A 20,583-nucleotide genomic window follows, 5' to 3' on the forward strand; every position below is an offset into this window, starting at 1 on the left:
CTCTCACATACTCTCGCACTCTCTCTCGCACACTCTCTCTCACACACACTCTCACACACACTCTCTCTCACACTCTCTCTCTCACACACACTCTCTCACACACTCTCTCCCACACTCTCTCTCGCACACTCTCTCTCTCACACACACTCTCTCTCTCACACACTCTCTCGCACACTCTCTCTCACACACACTCTCTCTCACACACACTCTCTCTCACACACTCTCTCACACACACTCTCTCACACACACACTCTCTCTCTCACACACTCTCTCCCACACACACACTCTCTCTCACACACACTCTCTCTATCACACACTCTCTCTCACACACACTCTCTCTCTCACACACTCTCTCTCACACACTCTCTCTCACACACTCACTGCCACACACACTCTCTCACACACACTCTCTCTCTCACACACTCTCTCTCACACACACTCTCTCTCACACACTCTCACACACACACTCACACACACACTCTCTCTCTCACACATTCTCTCTCACACACACTCTCTCTCTCACACACACACTCTCTCACACACACACTCTCTCCCACACACACTCTCTCTCACACACACACTCTCTCACACACACACACACTCTCACACACACTCTCTCTCTCACACACTCTCTCTCACACACACCCTCTCACACACACACACTCTCACACACACACACTCTCACACACTCTCTCTCACTCACTCTCTCGCACACTCTCTCTCACACACACTCTCTCTCACACACACTCTCTCTCACACACACTCTCCCTCACACACTCTCTCTCTCACACACGCTCTCTCACACACACTCTCTCTCTCACACAATCTCTCTCTCACACACTCTCTCTCGCACACATTCTCTCTCTCTCGCACACTGTCTCTCACACACACTCTCTCTCTCCCACACACACTCTCTCTCACACACACTCTCTCTCACACACACTCTCTGTCAAACACTCTCTCTCTCTAACACACTCTCTCCCACACACACACTCTCTCTCACACACACTCTCTCTCTCACACATTCTCTCACACACACTCTCTCACACACACACTCTCTCTCTCACACTCTCTCTCCCCCACACACACTCTCTCTCCCACACACTCTCTCTCTCAGACACTCTCTCTCTCACACTCTCTCTCACACACACTCTCCCTCTCTCACACACTCTCTCTCACACACTCTCTCTCACACACTCTCTCTCACACACACACATCTCTCTCTCACACACTCTCTCTCACACACTCTCTCTCACTCACTCTCTCTGACACACACTCTCTCTCACACACAATCCTTCTCACACACACACTCTCTCTCACACACAATCTCTCTCACACACACACTCTCTCTCACACACTCTCTCTCTCACACACTCTCTCACAGACTCTCTCTCACACACACACACTCTCTCTCACACACACTCTCTCTCACACACACTCTCTCTCACACACAATCTCTCACGCACTCTCTCTGTCACACACACTCTCTCTCGCACACACTCTCTCTCACGCACACACCCTCTCACACACACTCTCTCTCTCACACACACTCTCTCTGTCACACTATCTCTCTCTCACACACACTCTCTCGCACACACCCTCTCACACACACACACTCTCTCTCACACACTCTCTCTCACACACACTCTCACACACACACTCTCTCTCACACACACTCTCTCACACACAACCTCTCACGCACTCTCTCACACACACTCTCTCTCGCACACACTCTCTCTCGCACACACCCTCTCACACACACACTCTCTCTCACACACACACACTCTCTCTCACACACACTCTCTATCACACACACTCTCTCTCACTCACGCTCTCTCTCACACACGCTCTCTCTCACACACTCTCCCTCTCACACACACTCTCTCACACACACTCTCTCTCGCACACACTCTCTCTCGCACACACCCTCTCAGACACACACTCTCTCTCACACACTCTCTCTCTCACACACACTCTCTCTGTCACACTCTCTCTCACACACACCCTCTCACACACACACACTCTCTCTCACACACACGCGCACACACACTCTCTCACACAAACACTCTCTCTCTCTCACACACTCTCTCCCACACACACACTCTCTCTCACACACACTCTCTCTCACACACTCTCTCTCACACACACTCTCTCTCTCACGCACTCTCTCCCACACACACTCTCTCTCACACACACTCTCTCTCACACACTCTCTCTCACACACACTCTCTCTCTCACACACACACACTCTCTCTCACACACACTCTCTCTCACACACTCTCTCTCACACACACTCTCTCTCTCACGCACTCTCTCCCACACACACTCTCTCTCACACACACTCTCTCTCACACACACTCTCTCACACACACTCTCTCTCTCACACACTCACTCTCTCTCTCACACACTCTCTCTCGCACACATTCTCTCTCTCTCGCACACTGTCTCTCACACACACTCTCTCTCTCCCACACACACTCTCTCTCACACACACTCTCTCTCACACACACTCTCTGTCAAACACTCTCTCTCTCTAACACACTCTCTCCCACACACACACTCTCTCTCACACACACTCTCTCTCTCACACATTCTCTCACACACACTCTCTCACACACACACTCTCTCTCTCACACTCTCTCTCCCCCACACACACTCTCTCTCCCACACACTCTCTCTCTCAGACACTCTCTCTCTCACACTCTCTCTCACACACACTCTCCCTCTCTCACACACTCTCTCTCACACACTCTCTCTCACACACTCTCTCTCACACACACACATCTCTCTCTCACACACTCTCTCTCACACACTCTCTCTCACTCACTCTCTCTGACACACACTCTCTCTCACACACAATCCTTCTCACACACACACTCTCTCTCACACACAATCTCTCTCACACACACACTCTCTCTCACACACTCTCTCTCTCACACACTCTCTCACAGACTCTCTCTCACACACACACACTCTCTCTCACACACACTCTCTCTCACACACACTCTCTCTCACACACAATCTCTCACGCACTCTCTCTGTCACACACACTCTCTCTCGCACACACTCTCTCTCACGCACACACCCTCTCACACACACTCTCTCTCTCACACACACTCTCTCTGTCACACTATCTCTCTCTCACACACACTCTCTCGCACACACCCTCTCACACACACACACTCTCTCTCACACACTCTCTCTCACACACACTCTCACACACACACTCTCTCTCACACACACTCTCTCACACACAACCTCTCACGCACTCTCTCACACACACTCTCTCTCGCACACACTCTCTCTCGCACACACCCTCTCACACACACACTCTCTCTCACACACACACACTCTCTCTCACACACACTCTCTCTCACACACACTCTCTCTCACTCACGCTCTCTCTCACACACGCTCTCTCTCACACACTCTCCCTCTCACACACACTCTCTCACACACACTCTCTCTCGCACACACTCTCTCTCGCACACACCCTCTCAGACACACACTCTCTCTCACACACTCTCTCTCTCACACACACTCTCTCTGTCACACTCTCTCTCACACACACCCTCTCACACACACACACTCTCTCTCACACACACGCGCACACACACTCTCTCACACAAACACTCTCTCTCTCTCACACACTCTCTCCCACACACACACTCTCTCTCACACACACTCTCTCTCACACACTCTCTCTCACACACACTCTCTCTCTCACGCACTCTCTCCCACACACACTCTCTCTCACACACACTCTCTCTCACACACTCTCTCTCACACACACTCTCTCTCTCACACACTCACTCTCTCTCTCACACACTCTCTCTCTCACACACTCTCTCTCACACACTCTCTCACATACACACTCTCTCTCTCACACACTCTCTCACACACTCTCTCTCTCTCACACACTCTCTCGCACACACCCTCTCACATACACACTCTCTCTCACACACTCTCTCTCACACACTATCTCTCACACACTCTCTCGCACACTCTCTCTCACACACTCTCTCTCTCTCACACACTCTCACACACACTCTCTCTCTCACACACTCTCTCTCTCACACACACTCTCACATACACACTCTCTCTCTCACACTCTCTCTCTCACACACTCTCTCTCTCACATACACACTCTCCCTCGCACACTCTCTCTCTCTCACACACTCTCTCACATACACACTCTCTCTCTCTCACACACTCTCTCTCACACACACACTCTCTCTCTCTCACACACTCTCTCTCACACACACACTCTCTCTCACACACTCTCTCTCTCTCACACACTCTCTCTCTCACACACACTCTCACATACACACTCTCTCTCTCACACTCTCTCTCTCACACACACTCTCTCTCACATACACACTCTCTCTCTCACACACACTCTCACATACACACTCTCCCTCACACACTCTCTCTCTCTCACACACTCTCTCACATACACACTCTCTCTCTCACACACTCTCTCTCTCACACACTCTCTCTCTCACACACACTCTCACATACACACTCTCCCTCACACACTCTCTCTCTCTCACACACTCTCTCTCTCACACTCTCTCTCTCACACACTCTCTCTCTCACACACACTCTCACATACACACTCTCCCTCACACACTCTCTCTCTCTCACACACTCTCTCACACACACTCTCTCTCTCACACACTCTCTCTCTCACACACACTCTCTCACACACTCTCTCTCACACACTCTCTCACATACACACTCTCTCTCTCTCACACTCTCTCTCTCACACACTCTCTCTCTCACACACACTCTCTCACACACTCTCTCTCACACACTCTCTCTCACACACACTCTCTCTCACACACACTCTCTCTCACACACACTCTCTCTCACACACTCTCTCTCTCACACACTCTCTCTCTCACACACACTCTTTCACACACACTCTCTCTCTCTCACACACTCTCACACACACTCTCTCACACACACTCTCTCTCTCTCACACACTCTCTCTCTCACACGCTCTCTCTCACACACACACTCTCTCTCGCACACACACTCTCTCTCGCACCCTCTCTCTCGCACGCTCTCTGATTACAGTAACACATTTGCTGCCTTTCTGAAGGTGAATGAAAGAGACGATGGGGAGACGGAAGTCACAGATGTGCAAACCATGCGGATAGTTTATTTTCGACGAAGTTAATTGTTGCTTACAGATACAGGTGCAGGATCTGTGGGTCGGATCAAGCAGAGAGCTGGGAAAGAATGAAGCCCACCATCGACAAACACGGAACAAGCAGTTAACTTGACGGCAAACACGTTCACATATTTTTGCAAGTGTGCAAATGTCATTATCAATATCGTGTGCACCATAATGTCGAGGCAGGGGTGTGGTTTGCTGTTCACCCCTCACGCGCCCACCCGGGCACCCCCCCCCCCACCCCCTTCCCCCCAGGCACACAATCAGTATTGAGAGTTGGCACTAGACAAGCCGTCACATCTTGCTCCCCCCCCCCCACTTTCTCCGGGTGCTCCGGTTTCCTCCCACAGTCCGAAGATGTGCAGGTGAGGTGGGGTTACGGGGGCAGCGCTGTTGAGTGGGCCTGGGTAGGCTCCTCTTTCGGAGGGTCGGAGTGGACTTGATGGGCCCAGCGGCCTGCTTACGTCCTCTGTCGGGATTGCGTGATTCTGGCGATGAGGATGTATGTTGCGTGGCGACACGGTTGGGCCAATGATATTGCTGAAGCTGCCCATTTGGCTGAAGCATTCCCTTTGTGGGGGGGGGCGGGGCCAGGGCGACGTAGGAATATGGGGGATTGAGTTTAAGAGCCGCGAGGTTTTGCTGCAGCTTGATAAAACCCTGGTTAGACCACACTCGGAATATTGTGTCCAGTTCTGGTGGCCTCATTATAGGAAGGATGTGGAGGCTTTGGAGAGGGTGCAGAGGAGATTTACCAGAATGCTGCCTGGAATGGAAATAAACCAGGTTTTTTCAACCGCTCCCCGTAGCTAATGCCCTCCATACCAGGCAACATCCTGGTAAATCTCTTCTGCACCCTCTCTAAAGCCTCCACATCCTTCTGGTAGTGTGGCGACCAGAATTGAACACTATACTCCAAGTGTGGCCTAACTAAGGTTCTATACAGCTGCAACATGACTTGCCAATTCTTATACTCAATGACCCGGCCAATGTAGGCAAGCGTGCCGTATGCCTGCTTGACTACCTTCTCCACCTGTGTCGCCCCTTTCAGTGACCTGTGGACCTGTACTCCTAGATCTCTTTGACTTTCAATACTCTTGAGGGTTCTACCATTCACTGTATATTCCCTACCTGCATTAGCCCTTCCAAAATGCATTACCTCACACACTGACTCATCAACCGAGGGGGTGTGGGGGGAGGGGGCGTGTGTGGGGGGAGGTCGCAGTTCAAAAATAAGGGGCCGCCCCCCCCCCCTCCCCCCACCCCCGCTCCGAAACGGAGACGATATTTCTTTTCCCCCTGAGGGCCGGGAACCAACTGGAGGTTCCTTTTTGTCTCGCCGACGATCTGAACCCTGCTGTATCCTCTGACAGTCCTCGTCGCCGTCCGCCGTTCCGCCGACCTTTGGCCCGATTGTCCTGCGCGGTACAAAACTGCCGGTCGCCCCCCCCCACCACCCCTTCCCCTGCCCCCCCCCCGGCATGGGAAAGGTGACCGGCGGATCTGAAAGATTTTCCGGACCAATCGAAGGTCCGTCGATTCGGGAATTTCTGGTCCCGTTCGCAGCAGGGGTTGGAAATCGTGCCCCCCCCCCCCACCCACCTCCCGTATCAGAAAGGACAGAGAGCAGTGGGTAATGCAGTATCGCCGACCATTTGAGCTCAATTTGCGATGGCCTGTCCTCTGAGCCAATCAAGGCCTCCGTTAATAACTGAAGCAGAATCTAAGCAATTGCCACAATTGTTCTCTGCCTGACCTCCCCTTATTGTCAGGGGCGATGCCCGTGACAGAGCGCGGAGGGAATTCGGAGACCCCCCCCCTTACCGTTACCCGCCCCCCCCCCCCCCCACCGCCCCCAGCAACTCCGTGCCCCGGAGGCTGAAAGAGCTCAGAAGTAGAGGCACAGCGCGACGACCATCGCTAGCGCGGCGAGGAGCTTGAGCACGAGCGGGAGGGGGGCGTCGTGCCCGCCGCCCTCCAGGGTGCGGGTCCTGGCCGGCTTCAGCGCCCGGTCCCACTGGGTCAGGATGGCGTCCCTGGCCCCCTGCCACCTCCCCGGCCCCACCAGGCGGAACTGGTAAGGCGAGCAGGGGCCGAAGAAGGTCTGGAAAGCCAGCCGGGGGTCGGTGAGGAAGAGCCGCTTCATGTTCACCTTGCAGCCGATCTGCTCGCCCAGTGCGTCCACGTACGGGATGTAGTCGATCTTCAGGGTGCGCTTCTGGGAGCCCCCAGCCCTTGAGTGAGGAACAAGAACACGTCTCATCAATTACTCGCTTGAGGCCTACTTCCGGGAATGGCATTTTAGCCGACGCGAATTCATTTTCGATTAATGGGCAGAGATCTGGCCGGCCATTGGCCGGGTCCTGCATTTATTACCCGTCCCTAATCGCCGCTGGAGGAGGTGATCTCGAGCCCTCCGCAGTCCTGTGGGGTGTAGGTACACCCACATTGCTGTTAGGGAGGGGAGGGTCCCAGGATTCTGATCCCAGCCACAGTGGCCGATATATTTCCCAGTCGGGATGGTGTGTGGGGGGCTCGGAGGGGAGGGGGGACTCGCAATGGCGGGAGGGGGGTTGTCCCTGGCCTCTGCCCGCCCCACCCCCTGTCCCTCCAGGGGGTAGAGGTGGCGGGTTTTGGAAGGCGCTGTCTGAGGAGCGAGCGGCTGCGTCTTGTAGACGGTGCACACGGCCGGCCGCTGTGCGTCGGGGGGGGGGGGGGGTGGTGGAGGGGGCGGGGGGGGCGGGGTGATTAGCCGCTCGATCGAGCGGGGGTGGGGGGGGGCTCGTCCGGGTCGGTCGAGTTCCTTGAGTGTGGTCGGGAGCCGGGCTCACCCAGGCGAGCGGGGGGTGGTCCCGTCGCGCTCCTGACTTGGGTCCCTGTGGGTGGCGGACGGGCTTTGGGGGGGGGGGGGTCAGGGGGTGAGTTACGCTCCGCAGGATTCCCAGCCTCTGACCTGCCCTGGTAGCCGCAGGATTGATACGGCCGGGTCCAGTTCAGTTTCTGATCAATGGTAACCCCCAGGGATGTGGGGGATTCATGGGGGATTGATGGTGATGCCATTGTATGGTTCGATCCACTCTTGTAGGAGATGGGCATTGCCGGCACTTGTGTGGCGTGAATGTAACTTGCCACTTGTCAGCCCCGAGCCTGGATATCGTGCAGGATTGTTGAGTTTGGACCTGGGGCTGATTTGATCTCAGAGGATTCGCGACTGGTGTGGTATCCGTTACCTGTCTGCAATCTTCTCCTCTCTGACCGCTATGTCCGCCAGCATGCCATTAGATGTTGGTAATTTGACCAAACCTGCAAAAGTAGCAACAACAGTCAACGCAGCTTCCAGGCCCAACAAGGGCCCCACCAATCAGGCGGCCCCGCCAGACCACTTAAAGACCAGGTGTCCTCGGGCGGAGGGGGACTTCCCAATCTCGGGGTGCACGGGGACGGGATCGAGGGGAATGTAACCTCGCAAGGTTGGATTTGGTGGTTGTGCCCCCCCCCCCCCCCGCGCAGAGGCCGCCGTGCTCTCCTCTGCGGCAACCATCGTAGTGTTGCTGCCAAGGCCCCTGAGGTCTGCCCTAGTTCAACAAGGACTGTGGGAGGGAGCCGGAGCACACGGAGGAACCGACACGGTGGGAGCATCCGAAGTCCGCACAGACAGTCGCTTGAGGCCGGGTTCCCTCGGGGGGGGGGCGATGGTGGGGGGACTTAACAGGCCGGATGCCCAGAGGAAATTTCCACAAATGGGGGGGACACCTGTGGACATATTTCAAGAATTTTAGATGGAAACAAGCCAATATATATCTTTTCTTGATAAAATATGTCAAGCGGCAGAAACTACATACTAACCTGGCTCCTCCCATTGAGGTTGTCAGTATTTTAACGAATGCAGGAAATTGATATATATTGATAAGGGCAGCACGGTAGCATTGTGGATAGCACAATTGCTTCACAGCTCCAGGGTCCCATGTTCGATTCCGGCTTGGGTCACTGTCTGTGCGGAGTCTACACATCCTCCCCGTGTGTGTGTGGGTTTCCTCCGGGTGCTCCGGTTTCCTCCCGCAGTCCAAAGATGTGCAGGTTAGGTGGATTGGCCGTGATAAATTGCCCTTAGTGTCCAAAATTGTCCTTAGTGTTGGGTGGGGTTACTGGGTTATGGGGATAGGGTGGAGGTGTTGACCTTGGGTAGGGTGCGCTTTCCAAGAGCCGGTGCAGACTCGATGGGCCGAATGGCCTCCTTCTGCACTGTAAATTCTATGAAATCTATTGATATGTTATATTTGGTGGCACTGATGTTATTAAAACAGTGGGTTCAAATTCGCACAGGCCGTATGTCTGGTAAAGCTGGGATAATAATAATCTATATTTTCACAAGTAAGCTTACATTAATACAGCAATGAGGTTACTGTGAAAAGCCCCTAGCCGCCACATTCAGGCGCCTGTTCGGGTACGCAGAGGGGAGAATTCAGAATGTCCAATTCACCTAACAAGCACGTCTTTCGGGACCTGTGGGAGGAAACCGGAGCGCCCGGAGGAAACCCACGCAGACACGGGGAGAGCGTGCAGACTCCGCACAGACAGTGACCCAAGCCGGGAATCAAACCTGGGACCCTGGAGCTGTATAGCAACAGTGCTACCCACTGTGCTTCTGTGCTGCCAATAAGGGGATTAAGGGGCCATAAAGTTGGGATCATCATTGCTTTTAACCATTTACTCGTTTACACTTCAATGGCTAATACAACATTAGGGCAGGTTAGGGGGGGGGGGATGTTATCGAAATCTTCAAGGCATTAACAGGGCAAGAGAGGGTAGATAAAGATGAACTGTTTCCACTAGTTGCAGCTTCTTCCCCCAAACGGTGGTAGAGCTTTGGAACCCTCGCTCACAAACATCAGTTGAAGAGAGAACAGTCGTTCATTTAAAGTCTTGAGATAGATTTTGGTGAACGAAGATATTGAGGGATATGGAACCAGAGACAGAGTTAGTCCACCGATCAGCCATGATCTCATTGAATGGTGGGATAGGCCCGAGGGGCTGATTGGCCTACTCCTGTTCCTATGCTCCTATATTTATGTTTAGGAGGTTCCCTGGAATGCTGATAATTTAGGTGGGATTGTGCATAGCCTCAGCTCAGCAGGTTATGGGACACCTGATTAGGAGGTGCCTTCCACTTGGGATACAGATGGTGCAATTAATAGGAGGAGCCAGGTCGGTCCGTACTTTTTTGCCGTTTGTCCTATGACAGACGGGTTTTCGGGTTATTCCTTAAGGGGCCTATCTCTCCTGCACAGAGAAGTAGGTAACCCGGATTGTTAACTTAATTGCTAAGTGGTTTTGGGAGTATTGGGTTGCTGATTCGGAGTATATAGTGGGAGATGTTAAAAGGGAGCTACCTAAGATCTGTTCTAACTGCTGAAAAGTTATCACTGTGGGGCTAATGTGATGGATTATGTCGGTAACCCCCCCCAGGATCGTGACGGTTCCGATCGAGTCGCCGCTCACTCTTCCGGGCACCAGCAGAGGGGAACCCTGCCCCTCTCCAAACGTTTCCTCATTGAAAGACCCACCCGTTCCTGCACACCAGCCTTTTGCGATACCCAGATTCCTCTGCATCTGGCACAAGGCACCCCACTTCAACGGTAATGCACCGTGCAGCCAAAGGCTTTTCTGCAGCTTGAACTCCAGCCAGGCGCCAACGACTGGTTTAGCACACTGGGCTAAAAAGCCGGCTTTGGAGGCAGGGCAAGGCAGGCCAGCAGCACGGTTCAATTGTAGAGGGTTGTTTTTCAAACTGGAGGCCTGTGACCAGTGGTGTGCCTTAGGGATCGGTGCTGGGTCCACTGTTATTTGTGATTTATATTAATGATTTGGATGAGAATTTAGGAGGCATGGTTAGTAAGTTTGCAGATGACACCAAGATTGGTGGCACAGTGGATAGTGAAGAAGGTTATCTAGGATTGCAACGGGATCTTGATCAATTCGGCCAGTGGGCCGACGAATGGCAGATGGAGTTTAGTTTAGATAAATGTGAGGTGATGCATTTTGGCAGATCGAATCAGGCCAGGACCTACTCAGTTAATGGTATGGCGTTGGGGAGAGTTATAGAACAAAGAGATCTAGGAGTACAGGTTCATAGCTCCTTGAAGGTGGAGTCGCAGGTGGACAGGGTGGTGAAGAAGGCATTCGGCATGCTTGGTTTCATTGGTCAGAACATTGAATACAGGAGTTGGGACGTCTTGTTGAAGTTGTACAAGACATTGGTACGGCCACACTTGGAATACTGTGTGCAGTTCTGGTCACCCTATTATAGAAAGGATATTATTAAACTAGAAAGAGTGCAGAAAAGATTTACTAGGATGTTGCCGGGACTTGATGGTTTGAGTTATAAGGAGAGGCTGGATAGACTGGGACTTTTTTCCCTGGAGCGTAGGAGGCTTAGGGGTGATCTTATAGAGGTCTATAAAATAATGAGGGGCATAGATAAGGTAGATAGTCAACATCTTTTCCCAAAGGTAGGGGAGTCTAAAACTAGAGGGCATAGGTTTAAGGTGAGAGGGGAGAGATTCAGAAGGGCCCAGAGGGGCAATTTCTTCACTCAGAGGGTAGTGAGTGTCTGGAATGGGCTGCCAGAGGTAGTAGTAGAGGCGGGTACAATTGTGTCTTTCAAAAAGCATTTAGATGGTTACATGGGTAAGATGGGTATAGAGGGTTATGGGCCAAGTGCGGGCAACTGGGACTAGCTTAATGGTAAAAACTGGGCGGCATGGACTGGTTGGGCCGAAGGGCCTGTTTCCATGCTGTAAACTTCTATGATTCTATGATTCTAATTCCCGTACCGGCCTCCCCCCGAACAGGCACCGGAATGTGGCGACTAGGGGGCTTTTCACAGTGACTTCATTTGAAGCCTACTCGTGGCAATAAGCGGTTTTCATGGCTCCACGTTCGTCAACAACAAAAAGAAAGTGTGACTAGGCAAGGTGGCATAGGCGCTTCGCACCACTGCCGCCCAGTGCCAGGGGCCCGGGTTTGATTCCGACCGAGGGTGTCTGTGCGGAGTCTGCACGCTCTCCCCCTGCCTGCCCGGGTTTCCTCCGGGTGCTCCGGTTTCCTCCCACCTGCAGGTTAGGTGGGGTTACAGGGATCGGGCAAGGGGGTGCTCTTTCAGAAGGTCGGTGCAGACCGGGGGGGGGGGGGGGTCGAATGATTCTCCACGATTGGGGTTCTGAATGTTCTCCCACCTTCCAACAGATCTTTCCTCCTGTCGAAGCCAGCTATTTCCTTATCGGTGAAAGGTGGCTATTTAGCATTAAGTCCCTAGTCTATTAAATACCCATTTTAAAAACTCACCCATAACCTCAGGTCATTTCACAACACACATTCTGCATTTCAAAACATAGCTTCAACGCAACACAGAAACAGATAGGTGAAAACAGCATTCTTATTCAGCTAACAAATACATTTGCAAGATGAAGTGACCAAGGACGGGGCAGGCTCCATGACAACAGGGCAGGAACCTAAAGGCGCTATTGTCCTCAACAAGAATCCAGTCCAGGCCGCTTGCGATAAGGCAGCTGTATCGCAATCCATCGCTCGTACAGGGATACATCTTTAGGTTAATGTTGCCGATTAACAAATGACAACGAATCCTCAAATCAAACTCATCTGATGTTTTGGGTCTTTGGGCGTCACGGAAGCACACGAGGCTTCACAGCGCAAGGGTCCCAGGTTCGATTCCCCGCTGGGTCACTGTCTGTGCGGAGTCTGCACGTTCCCCCCGTGTCTGCGTGGGTTTCCTCCGGGTGCTCCGGTTTACTCCCACAGTCCAAAGGCGTGCAGGTTGGGTGGATTGGCCGTGATCAATTGTCCCTTAGTGTCCAAAGATGTGCAGGTTAGGTGGATTGGCCATGCTAAATTGTCCCTTAGTGTCCAAAGATGTGCAGGCTAGGGGGATTGGCCGTGTTAAATTGTCCCTTAGTATCCAAAGATGTACAGGTTAGGTGGATTGGCCGTGTTAAATTGTCCCTTAGTATCCAAAGATGTACAGGTTGGGTGGATTGGCCGTGTTGAATTGTCCCTTAGTGTCCAAAGATGTACAGGTTAGGGGGATTGGCCGTGTTAAATTGTCCCTTAGTGTCCAAAGATGTACAGGTTAGGTGGATTGGCCGTGTTAAATTGTCCCTTAGTGTCCAAAGATGTGCAGGCTAGGGGGATTGGCCGTGTTAAATTGTCCCTTAGTATCCAAAGATGTACAGGTTAGGTGGATTGGCCGTGTTAAATTGTCCCTTAGTGTCCAAAGATGTGCAGGCTAGGGGGATTGGCCGTGTTGAATTGTCCCTTGGTGTCAAAAGATGTACAGGTTAGGTGGATTGGCGGTGTTAAATTGTCCCTTAGTGTCCAAAGATGTGCAGGTTAGGTGGATTGGCCGTGTTAAATTGTCCCTTGGTGTCAAAAGATGTACAGGTTAGGTGGATTGGCCGTGCTAAATTGCCCCTTAGTGTCCAAAGATGTACAGGTTAGGTGGATTGGCCGTGATAAATTGTCCCTTAGTGTCCAAAGATGTACAGGTTAGGTGGATTGGCTGTGTTAAATTGTCCCTTAGTGTCCAAAGATGTACAGGTTAGGGGGATTGGCCGTGTTAAATTGTCCCTTAGTGTCCAAAGGTGTACAGGTTAGGTGGATTGGCCGTGTTAAATTGTCCCTTAGTGTCCAAAGATGTACAGGTTAGGTGGATTGGCCGTGTTAAATTGTCCCTTAGTGTCCAAAGATGTACAGGTTAGGTGGATTGGCCGTGTTAAATTGTCCCTTAGTGTCCAAAGATGTACAGGTTTGGTGGATTGGCCGTGTTAAATTGTCCCTTAGTGTTCAAAGATGTACAGGTTAGGTGGATTGGCCGTGTTAAATTGTCCCTTAGTGTCCAAAGATGTGCAGGTTAGGGGGATTGGCCGTGTTAAATTGTCCCTTCGTGTCCAAAGATGTGCAGGTTAGGTGGATTGGCCGTGTTAAATTGTCCCTTAGTGTTCAAAGATGTACAGGTTAGGTGGATTGGCCGTGTTAAATTGTCCCTTAGTGTCCAAAGATGTGCAGGTTAGGGGGATTGGCCGTGTTAAATTGTCCCTTCGTGTCCAAAGATGTACAGGTTAGGTGGATTGGCCGTGTTAAATTGCCCCTTAGTGTCCAAAGATGTGCAGGTTAGGGGGATTGGCCGTGTTAAATTGTCCCTTCGTGCCCAAAGATGTACAGATTAGGTGGATTGGCCGTGATAAATTGCCCCTTCGTGTCCAAACAAAAAAAAGGTTATTGGGTTACGGGGATAGGTTGGAAGTGAGGGCTTAAGTGGGTGGGTGCAGACTCGATGTGCCGAATGGCCTCCTCCTGCACGGTCTGTTCTACGTTAACCCAAACCAATTAGGATTGCATGGGGGCGTAATTACATGGCTAAAGGCAGATGTGGGACAGAATAGCTGAGGTTTCGTCCGGCCATCTCTCTCGCTCGCTCTCTTTGACAATCTGCACTTTGACTTAACTGTTCGCAGTCTCGCTGTTTCATTCATATTTCACTTCCTGACTGTGACTTTCGAAGTGATTGCGAGCTGTTTGCCCAAACAAGGAAATCATTCCTGTGATTGTCTGCGCACTGCCTCTCTGTGAGTCCTTTGTTTGCTGGGCTGATTAGAGAATAAGACTTTAAAATGACCCTCACTTGTAATCAATAGAAGACTAATAAATTATTTGCACCGGAGAAGTTTTAACTTCAATTTCTACTGAGTTTTAGTCATCGCAAAGTGCTGGTGAAAGCTCACGGTCGCTCTATCACCTCTTTATTCACTGGGGAATGTTCTCAAACCTTTAAAAACACGCACAGCCCATCGACACTGAATCTCCGCGATGGGCATGATAGCCATCAGCGGATCAATGAGGCCAATGACAGCTATGGTGGAGTGCTCCAGCTGAGGTGGGATCATCAGCTTGTAGAGCGACACATGGCTGGCCTTCACGTCCACGATGCCCTCCTCTTTCAGGAAGGGGTACTCCACCGTGTAGCCGGTGGCGAAAACGACCCAGTCGACCTCTTCAACAGTCCCGTCGGCGAAGACGGCGCTGGTCTCGCTGAAGCACTTCACGTTGGGCTTCATCAGGATGGTGCCCGATATGATGCGGGTCGGCAGCTCGTCGCTCACCATCGGTTGCCGCACGAGGGCCCTGCAAACGGACATGGAAACGAGCGTCACAATCGGAGCCATTGTTAGGCCCACCCTGGGCTAGCGCACGGTCAACTCTAGTCCCCTGGAGCCCCGATACAAGTGAATTAACCAATTATTCGTGGCACTACTCTACCCGGGTCTAGTGTGTGGTCAATTTCAGTCCCACAGGTCCCAGACTAGTGGTGTACCACAAGGATCTGTTTTGGGGCCACTGCTGGAGGAGGGCGTAGAAGGATGGGTGAGTAAATTTGCGGGCGACGCGAAAGTTCGCCGGAGTTGTGGACAGTGCGGAAGGGGCAGCACGGTAGCCTTGTGGATGGCACAATTGCTTCACAGCTCCAGGGTCCTAGGTTCAATTCCGGCTTGGGTCACTGTCTGTGCGGAGTCTGCACGTCCTCCCCCGTGTGTGCGTGGGTTTCCTCCGGGTGCTCCGGTTTCCTCCCACAGTCCATAGATGTGCAGGTTAGGTGGATTGGCCGTGATAAATTGCCCCTTAGTGTCCAACATTGCCCTTAGTGTTGGGTGGGGTTGCTGGGTTGTGGGGATAGGGTGGAGGTGTTGACCTTGGGTAGGGTGCTCTTTCCAAGAGCCGGTGCAGACTCGATGGGCCGAATGGCCTCCTTCTGCACTGTAAATTCGATGATAATCTGTGATGATGTTGCAGGTTACTGAGGGACATAGGTGGCCTGAATTGCATATGTTTTAATGCAAGAAGTATTACGGGTAAGGCAGATGCACTTAGAGCTTGGATTAGTACTTAGAACTATGATGTTGTTGCCATTACAGAGACCTGGTTGAGGGAAGGGCAGGATTGGCAGCTAAACGTTCCAGGATTTAGATGTTTCAGGCGGGATAGAGGGGGATGTAAAAGGGGAGGCGGAGTTGCGCTACTGGTTAGGGAGAATATCACAGCTGTACTGCGAGAGGACACCTCAGAGGGCAGTGAGGCTATATGGGTAGAGATCAGGAATAAGAAGGGTGCAGTCACAATGTTGGGGGTTTACTACAGGCCTCCCAACAGCCAGCGGGAGATAGAGGAGCAGATAGGTAGACAGATTTTGGAAAAGAGTAAAAACAACAGGGTTGTGGTGATGGGAGACTTCAACTTCCCCAATATTGACTGGGACTCACTTAGTGCCAGGGGCTTAGACGGGGCGGAGTTTGTAAGGAGCATCCAGGAGGGCTTCCTAAAACAATATGTAGACAGTCCAACTAGGGAAGGGGCGGTACTGGACCTGGTATTGGGGAATGAGCCCGGCCAGGTGGTAGATGTTTCAGTAGGGGAGCATTTCGGTAACAGTGACCACAATTCAGTAAGTTTTAAAGTACTGGTGGACAAGGATAAGAGTGGTCCTAGGATGAATGTGCTAAATTGGGGGAAGGCTAATTATAACAATATTAGGCGGGAACTGAAGAACATAGATTGGGGGCGGATGTTTGAGGGTAAATCAACATCTGACATGTGGGAGGCTTTCAAGTGGCAGTTGAAAGGAATTCAGGACCGGCATGTTCCTGTGAGGAAGAAGGATAAATACGGCAATTTTCGGGAACCATGGACGAGAGATATTGTAGGCCTCGTCAAAAAGAAAAAGGAGGCATTTGTCAGGGCTAAAAGGCTGGGAACAGACGAAGCCTGCGAGGAATATAAGGAAAGTAGGAAGGAACTTAAGCAAGGAGTCAGGAGGGCTAGAAGGGGTCACGAAAAGTCATTGGCAAATAAGGTTAAGGAAAATCCCAAGGCTTTTTACACGTACATAAAAAGCAAGAGGGTAGCCAGGGAAAGGGTTGGCCCACTGAAGGATTGGCAAGGGAATCTATGTGTGGAGCCAGAGGAAATGGGCGAGGTACTAAATGAATACTTTGCATCAGTATTCACCAAAGAGAAGAAATTGGTAGATGTTGAGTCTGGAGAAGGGTGTGTAGATAGCCTGGGTCACATTGAGATCCAAAAAGACGAGATGTTGGGTGTCTTAAAAAATATTAAGGTAGATAAGTCCCCAGGGCCTGATGGGATCTACCCCAGAATACTGAAGGAGGCTGGAGAGGAAATTGCTGAGGCCTTTACAGAAATCTTTGGATCCTCGCTGTCTTCAGGGGATGTCCCGGAGGACTGGAGAATAGCCAATGTTGTTCCTCTGTTTAAGAAGGGTAGCAAGGATAATCCCAGGAACTACAGGCCGGTGAGCCTTACTTCAGTGGTAGGGAAACTACTGGAGAGAATTCTTCGAGACAGGATCTACTCCCATTTGGAAGCAAATGGACGTATTAGTGAGAGGCAGCACGGTTTTGTGAAGGGGAGGTCGTGTCTCACTAACTTGATAGAGTTTTTCGAGGAGGTCACTAAGATGATTGATGCAGGTAGGGCAGTAGATGTTGTCTATATGGACTTCAGTAAGGCCTTTGACAAGGTCCCTCATGGTAGACTAGTACAAAAGGTGAAGTCACACGGGATCAGGGGTGAGCTGGCAAGGTGGATAGAACTGGCTAGGCCATAGAAGGCAGAGAGTAGCAATGGAAGGATGCTTTTCTCATTGGAGGGCTGTGACCAGTGGTGTTCCACAGGGATCAGTGCTGGGACCTTTGCTCGTTGTAGTATATATAAATGATTTGGAGGAAAATGTAACTGGTCTGATTAGTAAGTTTGCAGACGCCACAAAGGTTGGTGGAATTGCGGATAGCGATGAGGACTGTCGGAGGATACAGCAGGATTTAGATTGTTTGGAGACTTGGGCGGAGAGATGGCAGATGGAGTTTAATCCGGACAAATGTGAGGTAATGCATTTTGGAAGGTCTAATGCAGGTAGGGAATATACAGTGAATGGTAGAGCCCTCAAGAGTATTGAAAGTCAAAGAGATCTAGCAGTACAGGTCCACAGGTCATTGAAAGGGGCAACACAGGTGGAGAAGGTAGTCAAGAAGGCATACGGCATGCTTGCCTTCATTGGCCGGGGCATTGAGTATAAGAATTGGCAAGTCATGTTGCAGCTTTATAGAACCTTAGTTAGGCCACACTTGGAATATAGTGTTCAATTCTGGTCGCCACACTACCAGAAGGATGTGGAGGCTTTAGAGAGGGTGCAGAAGAGATTTACCAGAATGCTGCCTGGTATGGAGGGCATTAGCTATGAGGAGCGGTTGAATAAACTCGGTTTGTTCTCACTGGAACGAAGGAGGTTGAGGGGAGACCTGATAGAGGTCTACAAAATTATGAGGGGCATAGACAGAGTGGGTAGTCAGAGGCTTTTCCCCAGGGTAGAGGGGTCAATTACTAGGGGGCATAGGTTTAAGGTGAGAGTGGCAAGGTTTAGAGTAGATGTACGAGGCACGTTTTACGCAGAGGGTAGTGGGTGCCTGGAACTCGCTACCGGAGGAGGTGGTGGAAGCAGGGACGACAGGGACATTTAAGGGGCATCTTGACAAATACATGAATAGGATGGGAATAGAGGGATACGGACCCAGGAAGTGTCGAAGATTGTAGTTTAGTCGGGCAGCATGGTCGGCACGGGCTTGGAGGGCCGAAGGGCCTGTTCCTGTGCTGTACATTTCTTTGTTCTTTGTTCTTAGATAAGCTGCAGAGCTGGGCTGAGAGGCGGCAAATGTAGTTTAATGCAGAAAAGTGTGAGGTGATTCATTTTGGAAGGAATAACAGGAAGACAGAGTACTGGGCTAATGGTAACATTCTTGGCAGTGTGGATGAGCAGAGAGACCTCGGTGTCCACGTACATAGTTTCCTGAAAGTTGCCACCCAGATTGTTAAGAAGGCGTACGGTGTGTTAGCTTTTACTGGTAGAGGGATTGAGTTTCGGAGCCATGAGGTCATGTTGCAGCTGTACAAAACTCTGGTGCGGCCGCATTTGGAGTATTGCGTGCAATTCTGGTCGCCGCATTACAGGAAGGATGTGGAAACATTGGAAAGGGTACAGAGGAGATTTTGCAGAATGTTACCTGGTATGGAGGGAAGATCTTATGAGGAAAGGCTGAGGGACTTGAGGCTGTTTTTGCTGGAGAGAAGAAGGTTAAGAGGTGACTTAATTGAGGCATACAAGATGATCAGAGGATTGGATAGGGTGGACAGTGAGAGCCTTTTTCCTCGGATGGTGATGTCTAGCACGAGGGGACATAGCTTTAAATTGAGGGGAGATAGATATAAGACAGATGTCAGAGGTAGGTTCTTTACTCAGAGAGTAGTAAGGGCGTGGAATGCCCTGCCTGCGACAGTAGTTGACTCGCCAACATTAAGGGCATTCAGATGGGCATTGGATAGACATATGGACAATAAGGGAATAGTGTAGATGGGCTTTCGAGGGGTTTCACAGGTTGGCGCAACATCGAGGGCCGAAGGGCCTGTACTGCGCTGTTATGTTCTATGATCTATTGTAACTCGACCCTGGTCTAGTGTGCAGTCAATTCCAGTCCCACAGGCCCCTGCAGGACCAACATGTGAATCACAAAGGGACTCGGGAGTCCTTGTTCACAATTCTCTTAAGGTTAACGTGCAGGTTCAGTCGGCCGTTAGGAAGGCAAATGCAATGTCAGCTATCATGTCGAGAGGGCTAGAATACAAGACCAGGGATGTACTTCTGGGGCTGTATAAGGCTCTGGTCAGACCCCATTTGGAGTATTGTGAGCAGTTTTGGGCCCCGTATCTAAGGAAGGATGTGCTGGCCTTGGAAAGGGGCCAGAGGAACATGGAACATACAGTGCAGAAGGAGGCCATTCGGCCCATCGAGTCTTCACCTCGTGACAGCCATTTTCACCCTGGGGAAAAGTCTCTGGCTATCCACTCTATCCATGCCTCTCATCACCTTGTACACCTCTATCAAGTCACCTCTCTTCCTTCTTCGCTCCAGTGAGAAAAGCCCTCGCTCCCTCAACCTTTCTTCATAAGACCTGCCCTCCAGTCCAGGCAGCATCCTGGTAAATCTCCTCTGCACCCTCTCCAAAGCATCCACATCCTTCCTATAATGAGGAGACCAGAACTGGACACAATATTCCAAGTGTGGTCTAACCAGGGTTTTATAAAGCTGCAGCAAAACCTCGCGGCTCTTAAACTCAATCCCCCTGTTAATGAAAGCCAGCACACCATACGCCTCCTTTACAACCCTCTCAACCTGGGTGGCAACTTTGAGGGATCTATGTACGTGGACCCCAAGATCCCTCTGTCCCTCCACACTTCCAAGAATCCTGCCTTTAACCCTGTAT

The 20,583-nt window shown here is 51.3% G+C and overlaps 1 protein-coding gene across 4 annotated transcripts in view; it reads right to left on the reverse strand.

Moving 5' to 3' along the window:
• Nucleotides 1–7,038: 7,038 nt before the first annotated feature.
• The window catches only part of LOC140399616 (flavin-containing monooxygenase 5-like), a 95,687-nt gene continuing 82,142 nt past the window's right edge, over nucleotides 7,039–20,583 (reverse strand). For all 4 annotated transcript variants that reach the window (XM_072489153.1, XM_072489152.1, XM_072489155.1 and 1 more), the window contains 3 exons: nucleotides 15,024–15,379; nucleotides 8,413–8,485; nucleotides 7,039–7,416 (listed from right to left, as the gene is read on the reverse strand). In XM_072489153.1, coding sequence (XP_072345254.1) covers nucleotides 7,071–7,416; nucleotides 8,413–8,485; nucleotides 15,024–15,379 — 775 coding nt within the window. In that variant the 3' untranslated portion in view covers nucleotides 7,039–7,070. The remainder of the gene's footprint in view (nucleotides 7,417–8,412; nucleotides 8,486–15,023; nucleotides 15,380–20,583) is intronic.

The sequence above is a fragment of the Scyliorhinus torazame genome, chromosome 23 (genome assembly GCF_047496885.1).
Source record: "Scyliorhinus torazame isolate Kashiwa2021f chromosome 23, sScyTor2.1, whole genome shotgun sequence".
Classification (NCBI taxonomy): Eukaryota; Metazoa; Chordata; class Chondrichthyes; order Carcharhiniformes; family Scyliorhinidae; genus Scyliorhinus; species Scyliorhinus torazame.